The following is a 20224-nucleotide window of genomic DNA, read 5'->3' as shown; positions in this document are numbered from 1 at the left end:
CAAGAAGTTATGCAAGCCTAAAAGATTCACCAACTGTTCCCCTCTTTTACTCAATGATACATTGGTAACAGGCCGGACGGCAGAGTAGATGTCCCTTGGGATCTTGGCGTTAAAGTCACCGCCTAAACATATACCCTTAATTTGGGTACCACAATTGTATAATTGTAATTTTAAAATAAAATTAAACAATGAGGAAAAGTTCATATTAGGCACAGTTTTAAAATCATCATTATAAAAATTAATCAAATAATGTATGTCTTAGTGGTCTGGGGTGACAATTTACCGATACCTGTTTTTTCATTCATAGTGAAACGCCTGAAGAAGAACGTATCAGAGAAGAACGTATCAGAGTTTGAAATGCATTGGGTATAACATGATTCACTTCTGAGGATGTTTTATGTGTTCTAGCGTGCCCAGAAAAAGGCTTGGATGAGCATATCTGAGGCATGAGAAGCAGTTGAATATATTTCATCTTACGTGTGATTTACCAACACAAATAAATGAAGGTTTTTCAATGTCGTGGAGTACGTGGATCAATTTGGTTGAATTTTTAACAAAGTATCAAGCGAAAGAAATGCTGTGCGCCGGCTTAAGGAACGAAACTACGCTCCTATTTCTGAAAATACCAAAATAGCAACATATTCTGAAGAAAATGGTAGCTTCTGAGGAAACATAAAAAATGATATATAATCGACAATTTGGTCAAGCGTTTGTAGTCGAAAGCTCATCAGAGGCACGAGGTTGTAGAGCCCTGCTTTAAGGGCCCCCATAGCAGGGTCCAAAAGGTGCGTGTGATAAGAAACTCTCGCGTGATTTCTGAAAATATTTATTAGTGCAGTATGCCAAATGAAAGCTTTGCGGCTTTGGGCGTGATGTCAAGTAGCAGCTAAGCGTTGGGCACCTCTCTTGACTTTTGGTTTTCCATCTAAGCAAGAAAGCACACTGAATTGCCCCCTAGCGTTTTTAAGTCAGTCCTTTGGCAGCTGAGATATCAACCAGAGACACTGGTTTCAGTATGTATAGAGCGGTCAGTGGGTCTGCCCCATTCAACCATCTGCTCTCGTCATCCAGCCTTTTTCAGCCATTGGCTTGAGCCTTTGTCAATCATCCCTTGAATCAGCCAGCCCAGTGGGGCATTCACCTCGCTCTCACTTAATGCGCTTTGCCCTTTGGGTGTATCCTTTTGCCAAAAGAATCTGCATTGGATGAAGGGAAATATAAACCAGGAAACAATTCAATTTAATAAGGTGCAAAAACTAGGAGATTTGAGAAAATTTGCTGGTGTTAAAAAACTTGCACACCCCTTATTTTCGAAACCACTTGGTTGAAATCTGAGATCAGTGTATGCAGGATGCAAAAATATTTAAATAAATGCAATACTTAATCACCCAACTCAGTTTACCTACAGCAGAAGGATGAAAGATAACCTGGCCCCACTAAGTGCCTTCTCTGTTACCAACAAGTGCCACGTGGATCTAGACGGCAGGTTATCAACCCACTGAGCAATAATGCCGCGCCAGCCATACAAGAAAACATTAACCCTAATCACACTTTGTGAAATTAAGGCAATAGATTTTAAGTTGGGACGTTTTTAGGTCGAGCCTATGGCAGCGCGCATGCACTACTGAGGAAATCGACCTCTTGGAATCACTTCAGCTTAGGGCATGTATGTGCGCCACATGTGCACACATGCACGATTCAGGGGTGCAACAGGGTGTCAATGCGACACCCTGCCACCCATGAATATGCTCCCCCTATTACCGATTCGGTATTTACCGAATCGGTAATTGTGAATGGCTTCCCATTCATTCCTATGGGCCTCCAGGCCCATAGGAATGAATTGGAAGGGATGCATTATTACCGAATCGGTAAATACCGATTCATAAATTCCGAATATTACCGATTCGGTAATAATTACCGAATGTTTACCTACATTCTATTTACCGATTCATAAATACTGAATCGGTAAAATTCGGTATTTATGAATCGGTAAATATATCTTACCTACATATGGCCCTAAGTGCCTTCTCTGTTACCAACAAGTGCCATGTGGATCTAGACCGCAGGCCATCAACCCACTGAGCAATAATGCCGCGCCAGCCATACAAGAATACATTAACCCTAATCACACTTTGTGAAATGAAGGCAATAGATTTTAAGTTAGGACGTTTTTAGGTCCAGCCAATGGCAGCGCGCATGCGCTGATTAGGAAATCGACCTCTTGGAATCACTTCAGCTTCAGGAGAAGCTCATGCCTGTGGTCCTCACACACGCATGGCCTTTGCGTCTGGCTTTAGTATGCAATTTGCCAAAGGCGTGTGGAGGTCCCAGCTTCTTCTGAAATGTTTACTCCCAGAGCGTTTTGCTCTCGGGATCCAGCAGCGGCGCACAGGGGCCATCTGGTTTTAATTAGTGTGCCTACGCTTGCCTCCCACGCAGTGTTTCTCCCCCCTTGTGTCAGCCGTGGTTCTCGGACTTTCACTTTCCTAGAAAGTTCGTGCATGGGGTTCTGGTCTGGAAGTTGGAGTTGTTGGGAAATTGGCTGACTTTGTAGTGGAAGCAATCGGTGATGACGTGGGCACTTTAGGTAAGTACTCGGAGCAAATTTGTTTTGATGCAACTCGCTGAAGTAAGTGTCAGCAAAAGCATGTGTCTTCAGTACCCAGTGTGCTTAACAATTATGAATCCTACCACCGACTGCAGCACTGACCTTTGTGCTCAAGAAGCCCCTTTCCAGCACCCCTGCCCCCCCTTTGAATGCTGTAAACCTGCGTAGTGAATGCCGTATGGCTCAGTGAGATATTCAATTCATTATACAAAACAAAATTGCAGCAACAAGAGCGCTAGAACAACACAACTAGCCGCAAGCACTTGTTATTTTACTGACTGCGGATACTCTCTGAAGCATCACCTACTGAGGCCTGGGTATGGTATTCATTTAAAATCATTAATTCATACTTTTGAATTATACAATATACGTTTTTAAAACAATGTTACCCAACCTCACAGTGTTTATTCATTATGCATGCAAACAGCATTACTCAAACATGCATACCATCATTTTTTCACATCGACCTTTCATTGTGTGGCAGACATACTTCCGTATACTTTCTAAGAAACATCTAGCTTTAAACACAATAAACTTTCTATTGCATCTATTTATTGTGCTTCACGCATGACAGTCCTGCAAGGACTCCGGCATGTAAAACCTCGGGCTCCAGAGCCTGCGTGCACTGCACCGCTTGTGTTTTTTTCCTTCTCCTGTCATGAGCATCTTTGATGTTTCCTGTCCTCAGCTTACTTCTTCCCGCAACCCTGTCCAGCACCGCTCTGTCAGGCTAAGAGGTCACATAACATCATGGATGTTGTGTGTTTATAAATATCCATGTTAAAGAGCTGCTGTCTGAGTTGGGAAGTTAATGGGTGGAAATAACACACTGGTATATCTCCTCTGAACTCTAAAAACTGCATAGGTGCAGGTATTGATGAAAAACGTTCTGAAACTTGCCTAAGCATTTTGCTTTGCATTTTTAATTTCAGGCAGAGGTGCTAAAAGTAAGATACTCCGGAAAAGACATACCCATGTATACTTACACACACACATGCAGGTGTGAAGCATCGTGCCAGCTATATGAGCACTGTATCTGTGCTCGCCTTAAGTGAAACTTTGAATACAGTGCGTGGGCTCCCAATAAAAACTGCGCACGCCATTTTATTAAAACATATCCCGTTTTTCTAGTGTGAAAGGTTGGGACAGAATGAAAATGAGAAGTGAATGGTTTCGGAGTTATGACGTGTGGTGCGAGCTCAGGCATCTTTGCTGTTTTAGTTATTTAAAGGTGCGTTCCTTCAGAGGAGTGCCGGTCTCCTCGCCCTCCGTTGCTTGGTATTGGATGCCTCGCCATTTTCCTCCTCCTCGAGGTCCTGGAATAGAACTGAGTGGGCTTGTGTACTGGGCGGCCTCTAGGCGCTTCGTGGAGGGGCGATGCGCAAAGCTACCTGGGTTGTGGTCTAAGGACAGAGGGGTTATGTGTTTACTGTTTTTTTCACTGATTTGTCTACTTAGGAACCGTCAAGATGGATGCATTCTTTAAGGTACAGTCCTTCTGTTGTTTCTTACACACACTCACCCAGCACTATTTTCATGCACAAAAACTATTCACTCTTCTTTTCACACCCAGTGTGTAGTAATTGTATAGCTCTTCAATACCTGGTGGCACAGCACCCAGGATAATGTGGTGCACGGCTAAACTCTTGTTAGGTCTCAAAAGCGAGAACTATTGGCTATGCCAACGCTTGTTACATTTTGTGTTTGAAAACACCACTTTTAGAAAGTAGGTATTTTCTTGCTCAGTGATCGCGTGTGCCTCTGCTGGAATGTGGATTGCCTGTCTGGGTTTTGGATGACAGAAGGCTGGGGAGCAGGAGTGGCTCCAGATAGTCTAGGTGGGCCAGGAAAGGGCTGAATAGACCTGGGCTGCAATTGGGGAAGGGGGAGGAGATTTCCTTGCATCTCAAAGGGACTGGTCTGCCTCTGACAATGCCGTCTCGACCTCCAGCCAGGAAATCACACCAGAGAAGTCAGAACTGGTTCTGGCTGGGCACAGACACTCTCTGCCTAAGAGATCAAAGGATTTTGGGATATAAATATTGGGGCCCAGACCCCTGAACTTTAGAACTCTTTTGGACCAAGAAGACTGCCAAGAAGAAGAGCCGGAGAAGCTGCGAGGAGGGCCTACCACTTTGCTGTGTGCTTTGCTGTATTGGCCTGCAGTGGTTGCTTCTGTCTTGGGCAGTGAAAGGACTGGACTGAACTTTCTGCAATCTACTTTGTGAGTTTCTCCAGCGGCTTGAGGTTGAGCTTGTCACCTGTTCAAGAAGTCTCAGGAACCGAAAAGACTTCAAGCTCTTCAGCCCTCAGCACTGGGGACTGTGTGTTTTGTGCTGCAACAGACTCCGTGTCCTGAAGGCACCGCAGAGGGCACCACCGCAACGCCGCACCGCGACCCTGGTCTCACCGACGATGCCTGCTGACTCTGCCACCGAGCCGCTGCTTGCACCGTGACCTGTGGGCACCGCACTCTGCACCTCCTCGCTTCACGACGACGCCTTGGTATCCCTGACAACGACGATCTATGCCGTAATCGACGCCGCTGCTTGTACCGTGGTTCGAAGGCACCACCCGTGAATTCACACAACGCACCGCCCTCATCCCGCACCGCAGCCTTTGCCTACCGACGCTGGTGCCATAGACTCCAGTTCGTGAGCCGATGACAGCGCTTCAGCAATGATGACGACACTGCTTGCCCCATGACCTGCCAGCACCGCGACGAGCACTGCCTTCATCTCGCACCGCAACCCTGGTCTCACCGACGCCACCATCTGACGCCGCCACCGAGCGGCTGCTCGCACCGCGACCTGAGAGCACCACACAGTGCAGCGCTGCACTTCGCACCGCAGCACATGATGCCTGCTGACGCCAGCGCTGATGACTCCAACAGCGAGGAGACCGATCTGCAACACGTGTGACTTCGAGGGCCCCGACGACTCCTGCACCGACCTCCGTTTTGCAATATGGTTTAGCAGTAACACTTCCAAATTGGCGTTTTTCTGTGGAAACGTTAGGTGCCCCATTGGAAAACACAGGGATACTGGCTGCTACCCCAGCCTGACTAACTTCTAAATGGGATCACCTAACAAAGTGAAGTATGGTATCAAAGTATTGGACACATTAAATCCAACCTCATGGCCAGGCTGGATTCAAAGTCACTATTAAAGATAAGCAACTTTTAGAAAGTTACTACTCTGCACTCCATCTAGTACAGTGCCTTCACTAAGGCACTTACACAGATAGGTTTCTGACCGCCTGGGGATAAGTGTGAATGGTTCCCAGGCCCAGGAACAAAGGCAGTTGCCGAAGAGCGAGGTGACACCTCCTCACCCAGGTTGGCCACTCAGGGTGTTAGCCTAGAAGCCTGGCTTCAAATGTGAAGCTGTCTTTGAAGGGCCGCTTGTCACAACATCTCTGAGCAGATTGCTTTTTTTTCTTGCAGGCAATTAGGAGACAGTGCTAGGTGAGGGAAGCCAATGCTCAAACCGGTTTTCCTGTGGCCATGTAGCCCACTGGTGCCCAGACCTCTAGGGTGGGCTACCCTGCTCCCGACAACCAAAGAAGGTTCATGCCATCTTGACGGGGGCAAAATAGGGCACTCTGGGATAGCCTGGTGCCACACATCACAGGAACGTCGTCATTAACGAGGAGGGGGCCCAGTAGTCTATTGGCTAGTGACCGTGTGGTCCCCTCATGTCCCTTTCATGAGATAAGTAGGGCATCCCTGGCACCCTACACCTCAGTTCACACTGGAGAAGAAGTAGAGGACTGAAGAACTGCTAGCTTTTGTTTGCACCAAGAAGGGCTTCACCGTCATGAAGACTGCACCTGCTGCACTCTTGGACTTCTGAGACTATGTCTGCAGCTCCTGAAATAGGTAAAAGTCAATTTCACACCTCTCTCAAGAGAAGTGACTTTGAATATCAGATCTCTGATCTCCTGGAACCAGCTACAGGATGAAAAAGAGCTGTGAGAGTCCACAAGGACAAAGAGGAAGCCTCCGCAAAAGTTTTGCTGCTACCTGTTGGTGGGCGCAACTAAGGGACAAATCGGAATAACCAAAGTCTGCACTGAGTCTGCCAGACCAGGTTGCACTGTCCAAGAGTGAATTCATCCACCCCAAGGGACACCAGTCCCCACTAAAGATTTTGCATCTCACCGTGATACTGCCGGACCAGTAGTGCAGCATTGGCTGCCAGACTACCGCAATATAGAGGACATCGAGGGACTCCGATCTCCATGGCCAAGGTCGCCCCAAGTCACCCATGGTCCGGGGAACCACCACCAAAACAACCCCGTAGACTGCATCACAACTGGAACATCCCATTGAGCATCCTTTGCCTGCATCCCTCAGGATCAGGACCACTCTCTTGTTTCCTATGGCAATCATGCTGTAAGGTTTGCAACTTGATCTAAAGACCCTTTTGTGGCCAGCCAACTGTCCAAAGCTTCTCTACTGGCCTTCTTGATCTTGTCCCTGTTGAATTTGGTAGCCCAGCATGAGGCCGGAGTACACGCATGAACTTTTCCAAACTTTCCAAAAGTTTTCAAACTTTTCATTGACCAATGCTTGTTTGCGGTTATGATTAAAAATTATAAAAGCTTATAAAATCTGTATCTCTGGAACCTTCCAGTGGATTTTAATGGTCAAGATCTCTAAAGAATTATAAACATATGCACTATTTTTATACATGTTGGCTCTTTATTAGTGTGGGATTTTCTTATTCTGTTGTTCGGTGCTGTTAAATGCTTTGCACGAAGTTCCTTTGCTAAGCCTTACTGCTCCCAGCCGCAGGTTTGAGCTAAGGTTCAGTAAACGATACTGACTGGACCCAGACCAGTTTCAGCAAATGCAATCCATAGTAAGGCCCCACAGCCATATCATATAGGACACCCAGATCCTCGGAGTGGTTATAGTTAGGTCTGCTTTTCCATAGATGGAACGTTGTTAGTTTTCTAATAACTTTGGCCCCTTTTAACAAATCTTCACAAAACGTTCAAAAAACAAAGTTCATCCACCTCAGCTCCATGAAGCTAGGTCTTGGTCCACAGATTGTGCTTTTGTGATTTGGTGTAAATCGGTTCAGTAGCTTTTGAGATATTAAGGGTAAAACAAATATAGATGTTAGGACGGTTGGGCTTGCGAGCGTCTCTGACACTCGCAGGAGTGTCAATTTAAAAATAGAGCATTCTAATTGGCCCAGGGAGCTGAATTTCCCTTGGGCCATCATGCTCCCATGGGAGTCAGACTCCTGCGAGAGCAAGTGCTCTGATTGGCTACCTGCAACATGAGAAAAATGTTGCTTGCAGCTATTACAGGACTCAGGGACTTACTCCCCTGTCCCGAAGTTCTAAAAAAATTAAAAAAAAGATAAATGAGGGCAGGGTAGGGATACCCTGACAACCTAGTACGGATGGGGGTGGAACCTAGAGGGACCGCTCCTGGGGCCAAAAAAAAATATGCCATAATCCCTCAAGAGTCTCACTGAATCAAAAAAAAAATGGCGTCTGGGCTGCATTTATTTATTATGAGCCCCGGGGTGCCTACCTCCATGGCTGTGTTTATACAGTGGAGAGGTTCCCCCTCCCCAAGCCTCCAGGGGAGCCCACCCCAGGGCCAAACTTTATTAAATGGGGGCTGAAAATTCACAAAATGGGGAGGGGGCACGTGGCTCTCCACCCAAGCCTGAAAAGACCCCATGGAGTTCACCCCCGGGGCCAATTCCTTTTGGCCCGCCCGAGCCATTAATGGCCCCGGGGACCCCATCCCCTGGAGCTAGCTCACAGGCTATGTCCCGGGGAGACCAACCTTGGGACATAGCGGTTTCCCTGCTTGCAGCAATGTGGGCAGGGAAACCTGTGTTGGTTCTCGCTTGGCAGGAACATTTTTAAATTTCCTGCCACCAAGTCCGCTCTCAGCTGGTGGGAGGTTAAAAAATAATCCCGCCCACTGTGTGCATACTTTAGATCTGTTTTCTGCCCATAGTGTTGTGGGCAGGGAACCAGATCTAAATATTGCTCCCGCCATCAAGGTGCAGCATTAGTGTGGTAAAACACTCGTCCCCATTGTGAATGCAGGGGAAAATATTTTTTAAGGGAAGGCAGTGGTCCCTTAAAAAATGAAACAAAAACGTTTCATTTTTCTTTTTTTAAATGCATCCCGTTTTCCTTTAAAAAAAAAAAAGAAAAAAGCAGTCCCAGACATGGAGGTCTGCTGAGCCCAGCAGGCCACCATACTTGAAAGGGCCAGCCATTCCTAATGGGGTTGCAAATCGCGAGTGCCTCATTAATATGCATGAGGCATGCAATTTGCGACCCCGTTAGGAATCGCTAACAGTGTCTCAGACACTGTTGTACATGGCATTTAGCGACTCGCAAATTGCGACTCGTGATTGAGCACAATTGGCGAGTCGCTAAATGACATGGTTGTACAACTGGCCCTAAAAAACACCAAAATTCACTAGTTATATTTAACTGAAATAAATATAACTTGAGCCCTTGCAATGCAATGCTTTAGATCTCCCATATTATATCACTCATGATATGTTGTATAACATCATTGATGACATCATTGATGACATCATTGATGACACCTGGAACTACATCATTAATGACAACACTATGCATGGCTGGAGCCATTAGTGCAATTAACTACAACTGGTCAATTTCAGTGGTTTTTTTTTAGTTTAAAATTTTACGTTTTAAATTAACTGACCTTTTCACCTAACTATGGTGTTTGTGCAGATCTATTAAGCAGGAACAATAAAAGTCCCAAAAGGGGCATTTTCCATATTACCAACATAGGTTTCTGTTCTCCTGTGCTCCTATATATAGCAAAGGAGCACAACACATGCCCCTCTTGTTGTCTACAAATACATACACTCAGCCTCAAACATATAAGGCCTGGTGAAAAAATGCATATCACATAGACCCTGATTGGAATCAAACCTGTTTGGCGACGTTGCTTAGCTCCACAGCAAGGTCGACTCCTGAATTCCCGATACCAACCACGATGATTCTTTTCCCATTGAATGGCTGTGGGTATTTGTATTCCCGGCTATGGAAGTACTGCCCCTTGAACTTCTCAATACCTGCACAGGAAGAAAAGTCCAACTTTACTAGGGAAGGCAAATATACCCCAGGTGCACATGAATGCAAACAAAACTCATACATGTTTACACGGATAACTACTAATTTAGGGGCATATCAGCAACGAGGCGATATAAAATGATCGCCGTTTTTGCGGCCGTTTTCGGCCGAAAAGTGGCAATTATTTTATCGCCTAATTAGTAAGGTCATGCCCGGATTCTTAACGCCCAGCTTTGCATCTCTAATGAGATGCAAAGTGGGCGTTCCTGACCTGACATGACTGGAGAAATGTCGCTAAGCGACATTTCTCCTATCATCAAGCCCCACGCTATGAATCATAGCGGCAAGAAAAGTAGCGATAACCCCTGTTATTGCTACTTTCCTTACGCCTGCTTCAGGACAGACTTTAGCCATGATATCCTATGGAAGGTGGATATCATGGCTAAGTATGTGAGACCCTATCAAGCTAACACCAAACTTCGTGAGATTATCGCTGGGTTTCCAGCGATAATCTCACATTTGGCAGTTAGCGCTAGGATTTTTATCGCTTTTGAGATAAGCGTTGCTAATAGCACGCTATCTCAGCGATAAAAATCCACGTTAGCCGGCGATAATTATCCTAGCGCTAAGTGCGCTTAGTGAAAATTATCGCTGGTTGTTGCTGATATGCCCCATACATTGGATATCCCCTTTGATGGGTCCCTCCTTCACCCCTTCTTACCCAAATTTCCCCTCCTCACTTGGTCCAATCTACCCATTAGCCCATGCAATGTTGAGTCTGTACATGCCTGTAAAAGTCGTTGAACATAGACTATTAATATTGCATTGCTGACTTCTGATGAGAATTCACCACGACAAAGGATAGGGGAATCAAGGCCCAAAAATGAACTAGTGGAGAGGAGGATGGCTGCCTGCAGTGGATCAGACTTTGGGGTATCAGTTTTGAAGTAATTACATATTTAATTATTTATAAACAGCTGTGCCACAATTTTACTATGCGGTGTAGGAAGCTGGCTCTCTATATAGTGTACCAATGTGAGGTACACTATGAAGAAAGTGCAGACGACCTTTATTGGGTTACAGGGCTTAAATAAAAATTCCCAAGTCCTCAATTTGTGGTAGTGTGGTGGAGCAGTTTAGGCTGATCAGAGGGTGGTGTTGAGCATTTGTTGTACACAGAGTCAATAAATGAGACACACACTCAAGAAGAAACTCAGGGCTAATTCAGCAAAATAACACAGATTTGTATATAATTGTAGACACCAAGATCATCTGAATCAGGTAAGTTCTTTAGACATTATAGATTTTTACAGGTAAAACAGCAGAAAATCACAGCTGTCAGATTTGAGGCATTATGGGAGAAACAGTCACTGCATAGGTGCATTTACAGGTGATTCTCAGGGTTACTCTCCTGGACTTAAGGATCTTAGAGGACAAGGTCCAAAAAACCATCGGCAGTTCGGATTTACCTTCCCTGTTGTGTCCAGGTGCAGAGGTGCTAGTTGCAATGGTAACCTCGAACGCTACCCAGTACCTGTGAAAAGAAAGGCTGCAAGCGGGGACTTAGGGACAAGCTCCGCAGAACCCAATGGGGTGTTTGGCTCTTGAGGGTCTCTGGAGAACAGAGACACTGTTGGTTAACGTGGACCAGGACTGTGGGGCTTGGGTGCACAGATCTTTTGTCCAGGAGGTGGCTGCTATCAGAGGCTCTCACGGTGTTGGAGACTTTGAGAGGGGAAGAAAACAATACTGCAGTGCCACTCTCAGTGATGGCCTCAAAGAGCTTGACGTCCTTTGTTTGCAGGTCGGTGTTGGCGTCGTTGGTGCCCTGACTGGACACACAACAAGCCTTGGTCATTGCAAGGTATCCAGTATCCATGGTATTGGTGAAAGGAGGCTCAGGGTAGGCTCAGCATCTCGTGACTTAGTGAAACAATGCAGCTGACCTCCTGGACTCTGTGTGACCACCTCCTGGTGAGTTGCTCCCTCAGGGGACCTGGAGGTCAGCAAAATGGTGACCCTCGCAGGTACAATCAGTGCCTGCAGATGCTGGGGAGTGGCTCCTTCACCACCAAAGGAGATATTTGCTAGTTGCTGAGATACTGGACACACGCCACGGGTTTGGGGAGGATGTGCAGATTTTGGACTAGTCAGACTCTGCAATTCTCAAGGGGCAAGCAGCTTGGCAGGGTTTGAAGCAAATCTTTGGTGCAGGTCCTCTGTCCTCACTTTGTTGATCCTTCTTCCTCAGTTCCCAGTATTTGAATCTGAGTTTCTGGTGTCAGGGAGCCACCTAAATACTGAATTTAGGGGTGTTAAGGGGAGTGTAAGGTAGTACCCAATGGTATACCTATCCCTGGGGTGCCTACACCTTCTATATGACCACCTACTGTGGAGAGTTGGCATAAACCTGACCTAGAGTTCCTAGTTGCACCAAAAACAAGATGGATCACTTCCGGTAGCCCATCTTAGGGTTGGGACTAGCCTGATAGTGAAAACGCCATCTGACTAGTTAATTTTCCCACCTGTCCTGGTGCCAAATGGGCCTCAGGGCAGGTGGTGGCATTTCCCATCTGAGGGGAAAGCTTGGGTCGCATATCAAATGTGGTAGAGGCTTTGTGGTCTCTGACCTTTATATCCTAAATCACTAGCCATCCTGCTGGAGGAGGTGTGCTCAGCTGCCACTGGAGCAGACATTGTTCCTGACCTCTAAGAGCACAGGCTGTCACCTACATGGGGTCAGAAACTCATCTGTGGTGGCAGGCTGGGTGATACCAGTCAGCCAGCACACTAGAGGACTAGTAGGTTTTCAGCTGGCACCTCCAAGATGCCCTCTGGGTGCATGTCACAATTAATCTGGTACTGGCAACAGTACAGATTTATTAAGACAAGGCATTTGATACCAAAGACCATTATTTCCAGTGAAGCCATTATGTAGCTGGGTAACTCGTAAAGACCATTGACCCAGTACATATGTTTAAGATGGCTTCCTAAACACCTACAATTTCGTAGCAATGGAAGCAGACATCACAGGGTCATATCTGCTCATGCAGCTATGTCCTTACACATAATATAATGCACCCTGTCTTAGGGCTCTAATGCCTTTTGTAGGGGTGACTTACATATAGTATATGCAGTGTGCATGGGCATGGCACACAGACAGTGTAGCATGTCGTGTTTTCAAAATAATTTTCATTATTTCACATAGCCTGCAATGGAAGTCTGCATGCAACTTATGTGTGGGTCCATGATGGTGGCATAATACATGATGCATCCCTTAATGAACCTCTTTAGTACCCGTGCCCTGGGTGCCAGAGGTACCATTTACTTGGGAGTTACAGGGGTGCTAAAGTCCTAGCCAATTGGTTTACAATTCAACATTTATCTTGTTTTAAGGGAAGGAGTACAAACACTGGGGCCTGGCTATCAGGGACCCACTGCACTTTCAGTCGAAAAACATCAGTACTGGGCCAAAAAGTGGACTGGACCATGTCAAACGAGGCACTTTTCTACATGTGGTTATTTCCGACAGGTGGAACAATAAAATGAATCGATCTGCATATAATAGCTAATTGAAGCTGGGCAGGCCACTTAAGAGTCCAACCTGATGTGAGGAGATACAGTATTCATCAGACACTGCCCTCTGTGTATGTTCTTGTTAGTTGCTAGTTTGAACAGCTTGTTAGTTGCCAGTTTGAACAGCTCTGCTTTCAGGAGTTTTCTGAAACGTAGGCTGTTGTTTCTGCCTTTGGAATGGATTCAACTTGTTTCATAGTTTGGGTCACAGTACACCCAAGAACCAGTTTCCATGTTCTAGTGGCTGAAAATCTCCTTGTTGAATCAGGTTGGAAGTGAGTGATGAAAGATCTCTGGTTGGAGCATAATGAAAGGCGAGTTTATGTAAGTATCCCAGGGGCTTCGCTTCCCCTATTACTTTAGGCCCATCCTTTCACCGCATTATTTTTTTTGCACCCACTTTCAGAATAAGCAGGTCCTTCTTGTTTGGGATAGTAGTGACATCTGACTCTGGACTGTGAATTGCAACTCAGCAACTGATGAACCAATTCACACATTGCACTATATAATATGTTTAGTTGTGCTGCAATAGTTGTTTTCATGCAATATAAAGTTCCAAATGTACTCTAGTTCAGACCTGGAGTACGTAGACACCACACATGGCCAGCCACCCTTTATTCGAAAATAAAGAGCACCACACGTTGCCAACCATTGGAAAAGCAACACCCTCCCATTGAAAATAATGGAGGCAGGGACAGAAAAAAATCAAAAAGGAGATAATGTTCAAATAAATGAACCTAATTTGACTCTTAAAAAAAAATATATATATATATATATATATATAAATTCACTGAAAAAACCATAGGTTTCACACATGTTATAGTTAGCTGGACATTTTACTGATAAAAAACCAATGAAATTCCCCCGTTATAGTTACTGCAGGCAACTATAACTCACGCGACCGCAATCCTCTGCTGATGCTAATACTGTATTTAGACACTTATTTGCCCATGTCTTCTTCCATTAAATTTTAGCTTTACATATATTACAAATATTTTTTTTTCATAAAGACACATATGTCATCAGCAGAAGATTGCGGTCGCGTGAGTTATAGTTGCCTGCAGTAACTATAACGGGGGAATTTCATTGGTTTTTTATCAGTAAAATGTCCAGCTAACTATAACATGTGTGAAACCTATGGTTTTTTCAGTGAATTTGCAAGGTTTTTTAAATGCTAAGTTACTTTACGCCATTCGTGGCGTGCGCGCCCAGTTAACGCAGTTCGTTGCGTGCGCACACGGTGCGCGCACAGTGAGCACGCGGTGCGCTTCGCGCACCGCGTGCCCACTTTACGCAGTTAGTGCCGTGCACGCACAGTGGTCACGCGGTGCGCTGCGCGCACCGCGTGCCCACGTTAAGCGGGATGGGCCATGTACGCACGATGCGCTTCGCGCACCGTGCGCACATGGGGGACATATTTTGCGCATCTTTGTGAAATGTATTCTTCGGGCACCATTTGCACACGGGGTGGGGAGAATGCGGATAGTTTTTTTTTTTTATAATTTTTTACCGTGCGCGTACGGGTAAGCGTAATCGGCGATTTTCCGAAAAAAAAAATTTTTTTTTTTTTGTGCTTGGGGGTGGTTTGGGGACCCCTGTATCAATGCTGGGTGGTTAGGATCTCATGAAACTGCCTCTTTACATATATTTGGGGTACGTTTTTGCTGCCCAACTCAGGAAGCGAGAGAGAAAATGGCGGCCGCCGCTTCCTGGTTTCGACCGACTCGAATGTTTACTAAGATCTAAGAGCCAATCAGAATCGCTCTCGCGCACGCCACCGTACGCGTACGGTAAGCTTACGGTAAGCTTACGGTAAGTGCACCGTAAGCTGCCACAGATATATATATTGATTTAAAGGCTATTTTCTCAGAATCTACTGAACAGATTTACACCAAACCTACAAAAGGCACTTCCTTGACCTGGGGACTACCTCTCTGCCAAATTTCATTAAATTCTGTTCAGCCGTTCGGGCTGTAGCCCTGTCTAAAGGTCCTATGGAAAAATGCATGGGAAAAACGCGTTTTGGGACCCCCCTTTTATCTCAGCCCCCGCTTGATGAATCCCCCCGAGACTTTCAGGGTAGGAGCGGAGCGTAGCGCCCCACCTATTTTGAAAAATTCGCGAGGATTCGTCGACCGGCGCCAAAGTTATTCAAAATAGAATGTTGCGGATTTCCTATGGAAACGTGGTCCTAACTATAACTACCTACTGGCGACCGCCAGTAGGTAATATGTATATATATGTATATATATATTCACTGAAAAAACCATAGGTTTCACACATGTTATAGTTAGCGGAAATTTTACTGATAAAAAACCAATGAAATTCCCCCGTTATAGTTAGTGCAGGCAACTATAACTCACGCGACCGCAATCCTCTGCTGATGCTAATACTGTATTTAGACACTTATTTGCCCATGTCTTCTTCCATACATTTTTAGCTATACATATATTACAAATATTTTTTTTTCATAAAGACACATATGTCATCAGCAGAAGATTGCGGTCGCGTGAGTTATAGTTGCCTGCACTAACTATAACGGGGGAATTTCATTGGTTTTTTATCAGTAAAATTTCCGCTAACTATAACATGTGTGAAACCTATGGTTTTTTCAGTGAATTTGCAAGGTTTTTTAAATGCTAATTCCTAACTATAACGTGTGTGAAACCTATGGTTTTTTCAGTGAATTTGTACGGTTTTTCAAATGCTAAGTTACTTTACGCCATTCGTGGCGTGCGCGCCCACTTAACGCAGTTCGTTCCGTGCGCGCACGGTGCGCTTCGCGCACCGTGCGCGCACAGTGAGCACGCGGTGCGCTTCGCGCACCGCGCGCCCACTTTACGCACCGCGTGCCCACGTTACGCTAGATGGGCCATGTACGCACGATGCGCTTCGCGCACCGTGCGCACATGGAGGACATATGATGCACTTCGTTTTGAAAGGTAATATTTTATTTTTTCGTATATTTTATAAGCCATGCACAAATGGTGCCCTTCGGGCACCATTTGCACACGGGGTGCAGAGAGTGTGGATAATTTTTTTTTTTATTATTTTTTTTTTTAATATTTTAGTTTATCTCAGGTGTAATAAGCCATGCACAATTGGTCCCCTTCGGGCACCAATTGCACAAGGGGTGGAGAGAGTGTGGATAATTTTTTTTGTTTAAAATTTTTTTACCGTACACGTACGGTAAGCGTAATCGGCGAAATTACCTAAAAAAGAAAAATTCAGTTTTTGGCCTTGGGGGATCTTTGGGGACTCCCTCAACATGGCTATGTGTGTGGGAGCTGTCTAAACAACCCCTTTACATGTTTTTGGGCTTTATATTTTAAAAATCACTCTCAGTGCGAGAGAGAAAATGGCGGCCGCCGCTCCCTGGTTTCGGCCGATTCGAATGTTTACTTAGATCTAAGAGCCAATCAGAATCGCACTCGCGCACGCCACCGTACGCGTACGGTAAGCGTACCGTAAGCGCACCGTAAGCTGGCTCAGATATATATATTGATTTAAAGGCTATTTTCTCAGAATCTACTGAACAGATTTACACCAAACCTACAAAAGGCACTTCCTTGACCTGAGGACTACCTCTCTGCCAAATTTCTAGTAATTCTGTTCAGCCGTTCGGGCTGTAGCCCTGTCTAAAGGTCCTATGGAAAAATGCATGGGAAAAACGCGTTTTGGGACCCCCCTTTTATCTCAGCCCCCGCTTGACGAATCCCCCCGAGACTTTCAGGGTAGGAGCGGAGCGTAGCGCCCCACCTATTTTGAAAAATTCGCGAGGATTCGTCGACCGGCGCCAAAGTTATTCAAAATAGAATGTTGCGGATTTCCTATGGAAACGTGGTCCTAACTATAACTACCTACTGGCGACCGCCAGTAGGTAATATATATATATATTCACTGAAAAAACCATAGGTTTCACACACGTTATAGTTAGGAATTAGCATTTAAAAAACCTTGCAAATTCACTTAAAAAACCATAGGTTTCACACATGTTATAGTTAGATGGGCATTTCCCTCGTAAAAAACCAATGAAATTCCCCCGTTATAGTTAGTGCAGGCAACTATAACTCACGCGACCGCAATCCGCTGCTGATGACGTCAGATATTACATCACTGTATTTAGACACTTATTTACCCATGTCTTCTTCCATTCATCTTTAGCTATACATATATTACATTTTTTTTTTTTCAGAAAGACACATATGTCATCAGTGATGTAATATCTGACGTCATCAGCAGCGGATTGCGGTCGCGTGAGTTATAGTTGCCTGCACTAACTATAACGGGGGAATTTCATTGGTTTTTTACGAGGGAAATGCCCAGCTAACTATAACATGTGTGAAACCTATGGTTTTTTAAGTGAATTTGCAAGGTTTTTTAAATGCTAATTCCTAACTATAACGTGTGTGAAACCTATGGTTTTTTCAGTGAATTTGTACGTTTTTTTAAATGCTAAGTTATGTATTGGTTAATATATTTTTTTGAACAAAACTTTTTCACAGCGCGCGCACGGTGTGCTTCGCGCACCGTGCGCGCGCGGTGGGCACTCGGTGCGCCTCGCGCACCGCGCGCCCACTTTACGCAGTTCGTGCCGTGCGGTGGGCACACGGTGCGCTTCGCGCACAGCCCGGCCACTTTACAAAGTTCATGCCGTGCGCGCACGGACGCTTCGCCCCCAAGGGCCAAATACATTTTTTCTTTTCAAATAAATTGCGGAGTGCGCGCACGTTGCGCGAACTTAGCAGAATTTTTTCCGTTTGGGTGGTGCGCGCAGGGTGCGCGCACTCTGCGATTTTTCGAAAAAAAAATAAATTGTTTTTGGCCCTTGGGGGTCCTTCAGGGACCCCCTGACCACGGCTAGGGGGTCAGGAACTGTCCACCCTGCCCCCTTTTCACGTTCTCCACATTTGTTTTTCACCCCCTCAGAGTGCGAGAGACAAAATGGCGGCCGACACTTCCTGGTTTCGACCGATTCGAATGTTTATTAAGATCTAACAACCAATCAGAATTGCGCTCGCGCACGGCAAGGTGCACGCACCCAGCGCGCACGCTGCGCGCGTACAGATATATATATTGATTTAAATGCTATTTTCTCTGGAAATACTGAACAGATTTACACCAAACCTGCAAAAGGCACTTCATGGACCTTATGGCTACCTCTCTGCCAAATTTCACGTAATTCTGTTCAGCCGTTCGGGCTGTAGCTGCGACTAAAGTCCCTATGGAAAAATCCATGGGGAAAACGCGTTTTGGGACCCCCCCTTTTTCTCGGCCCCCGCTTGACGAATCACCCCGAGACTTTCAGGGTAGGAGCGGAGCGGAGCGCCCCATTAGCTTTGAAAATTTCGCGAGGATTCGTCAATCGGCGCCAAAGTTATTCAAAATAGAATTTTGAGATTTCCTATGGAAACTCTGTCCTAACTATAACTATCTACTGGCGACCGCCAGTAGATAATGTGTATATATATATATATATATATATATATATATATATATATTATCTACTGGCGGTCGCCGGTAGATAGTTATAGTTACAACCTAGTTTCCATAGGAAATCTCACAATTCTATTTTGAATAACTTGGCGCCGGTTGACGAATCCTCGCGAAATTTTCAAAACTAATGGGGCGCTCCGTTCAGCTCCTACCCTGAAAGTCTCGGGGTGATTCGTCAAGCAGGGGCCGAGAAGAAAGGGGGGTCCCAAAACGTGTTTTCCCCATACATTTTTCCGTAGGACCTTTAGACACAGCTACAGCCCGAACGGCTGAACAGAATTACTTGAAATTTGGCAGAGAGGTAGCCATAAGGTCAAGGAAGTGCCTTTTGCAGGTCTGGTGTAAATCTGTTCAGTATTTCCTGAGAAAATAGCATTTCAAAGCATATATATATGTGGGCGGAGCCTAACCACACATCTCATCCTGAGATCTGATTGGCTGTCAGCACTTCATCCAAGAAGTGTTGGCAGCCATCTTGGGACCAATATACATGATAGCACCTCATTAAAAAGCATTGCAGTTAATAGAAGGTTTTAAGACTTTAGTTACATTATAAATCATTTGTTGATGGTACCATACTCATTTAAGGAATTGTGGTGTGTTCTAAGGTGATTTCACCAGGTGAAAAAGCCTTCTGCTGGGATAGCATGATTGAGAGAAAAATATTTTCTCATGCTTTTACCACAGAGGTTTGGAAGGTGATCTATAAGCTAAACTGAGAGCTTATTTTCTGTAAATTCACATTATCTTTCTCAGTCATGTGAGAAAGAAGTCTGACATTCTCAGTAAAACATGTACATCCAACAAGGGCAGAGACTGTCAGTTGATTCCTTTGTGTTCTACTGCAGCTTCCCAGAGTGTTCCAAGGAACTACTAGAGCGCTAACAGTCCTACTTATGATAAACGTATGGCACACCTGAAGCCATCTTGCTTGGATTAAAGTGGTAACTCTCAAAACATTTAATTTAAAAAGGAACAAAATGAGGGGGTTCATTTTTCCATAAAAAGTATGATTAGTGCTGCAGAAAGAAAAATTAGGGCACATTTTGAGTGACTTCTCAAATCCTCTTCTATTTCATTAAAAAATTCTGACATGCAGACTGAAACATGCACTTTCAATACCAGCAACAGTTTTCCCTGGTGAGCAGTAGCTTTACTACAGTGATCTAATGAGCAAAAAGAGTGCTAACATTCTGAATTTATGGCAAATGTGTGACACATCTGAATGCCTTCTTGATGGAATCAAAGTAAAAAACTGAAAGTATTTCCTACTGAGAAGACTGCAGTAAATGAGGAAATTAGGAAACTTCATAACAAATAAGTCTCCCAAGATGGCCACCAGAGACAAAAGAGCCCAAACGTAGCCCAAATATCACCCAGATGTAGCCCAAGTATAGCCCAATGACAGAATGTCCCTGTATGTTCTTAAAAACAACTAGAGCGCTTACTGTC

At 45.1% G+C, this 20224-nt stretch overlaps 1 protein-coding gene across 2 annotated transcripts in view; it reads right to left on the bottom strand.

The window, feature by feature from the left end:
* The window catches only part of LOC146833671 (flavin-containing monooxygenase 5-like), a 315018-nt gene that overhangs the window by 70572 nt on the left and 224222 nt on the right, over window positions 1–20224 (bottom strand). For both annotated transcript variants that reach the window (XM_085601556.1, XM_085601555.1), the window contains exon 5: window positions 9560–9702. In XM_085601556.1, coding sequence (XP_085457682.1) covers window positions 9560–9702 — 143 coding nt within the window. The remainder of the gene's footprint in view (window positions 1–9559; window positions 9703–20224) is intronic.

Source organism: Triturus cristatus, chromosome 4_2, assembly GCF_964204655.1.
Source record: "Triturus cristatus chromosome 4_2, aTriCri1.1, whole genome shotgun sequence".
Taxonomy (NCBI): Eukaryota; Metazoa; Chordata; class Amphibia; order Caudata; family Salamandridae; genus Triturus; species Triturus cristatus.
The sequence above is the reverse complement of the archived record's forward strand: the minus strand, read 5'-3'. Positions and strand labels throughout refer to the sequence as shown.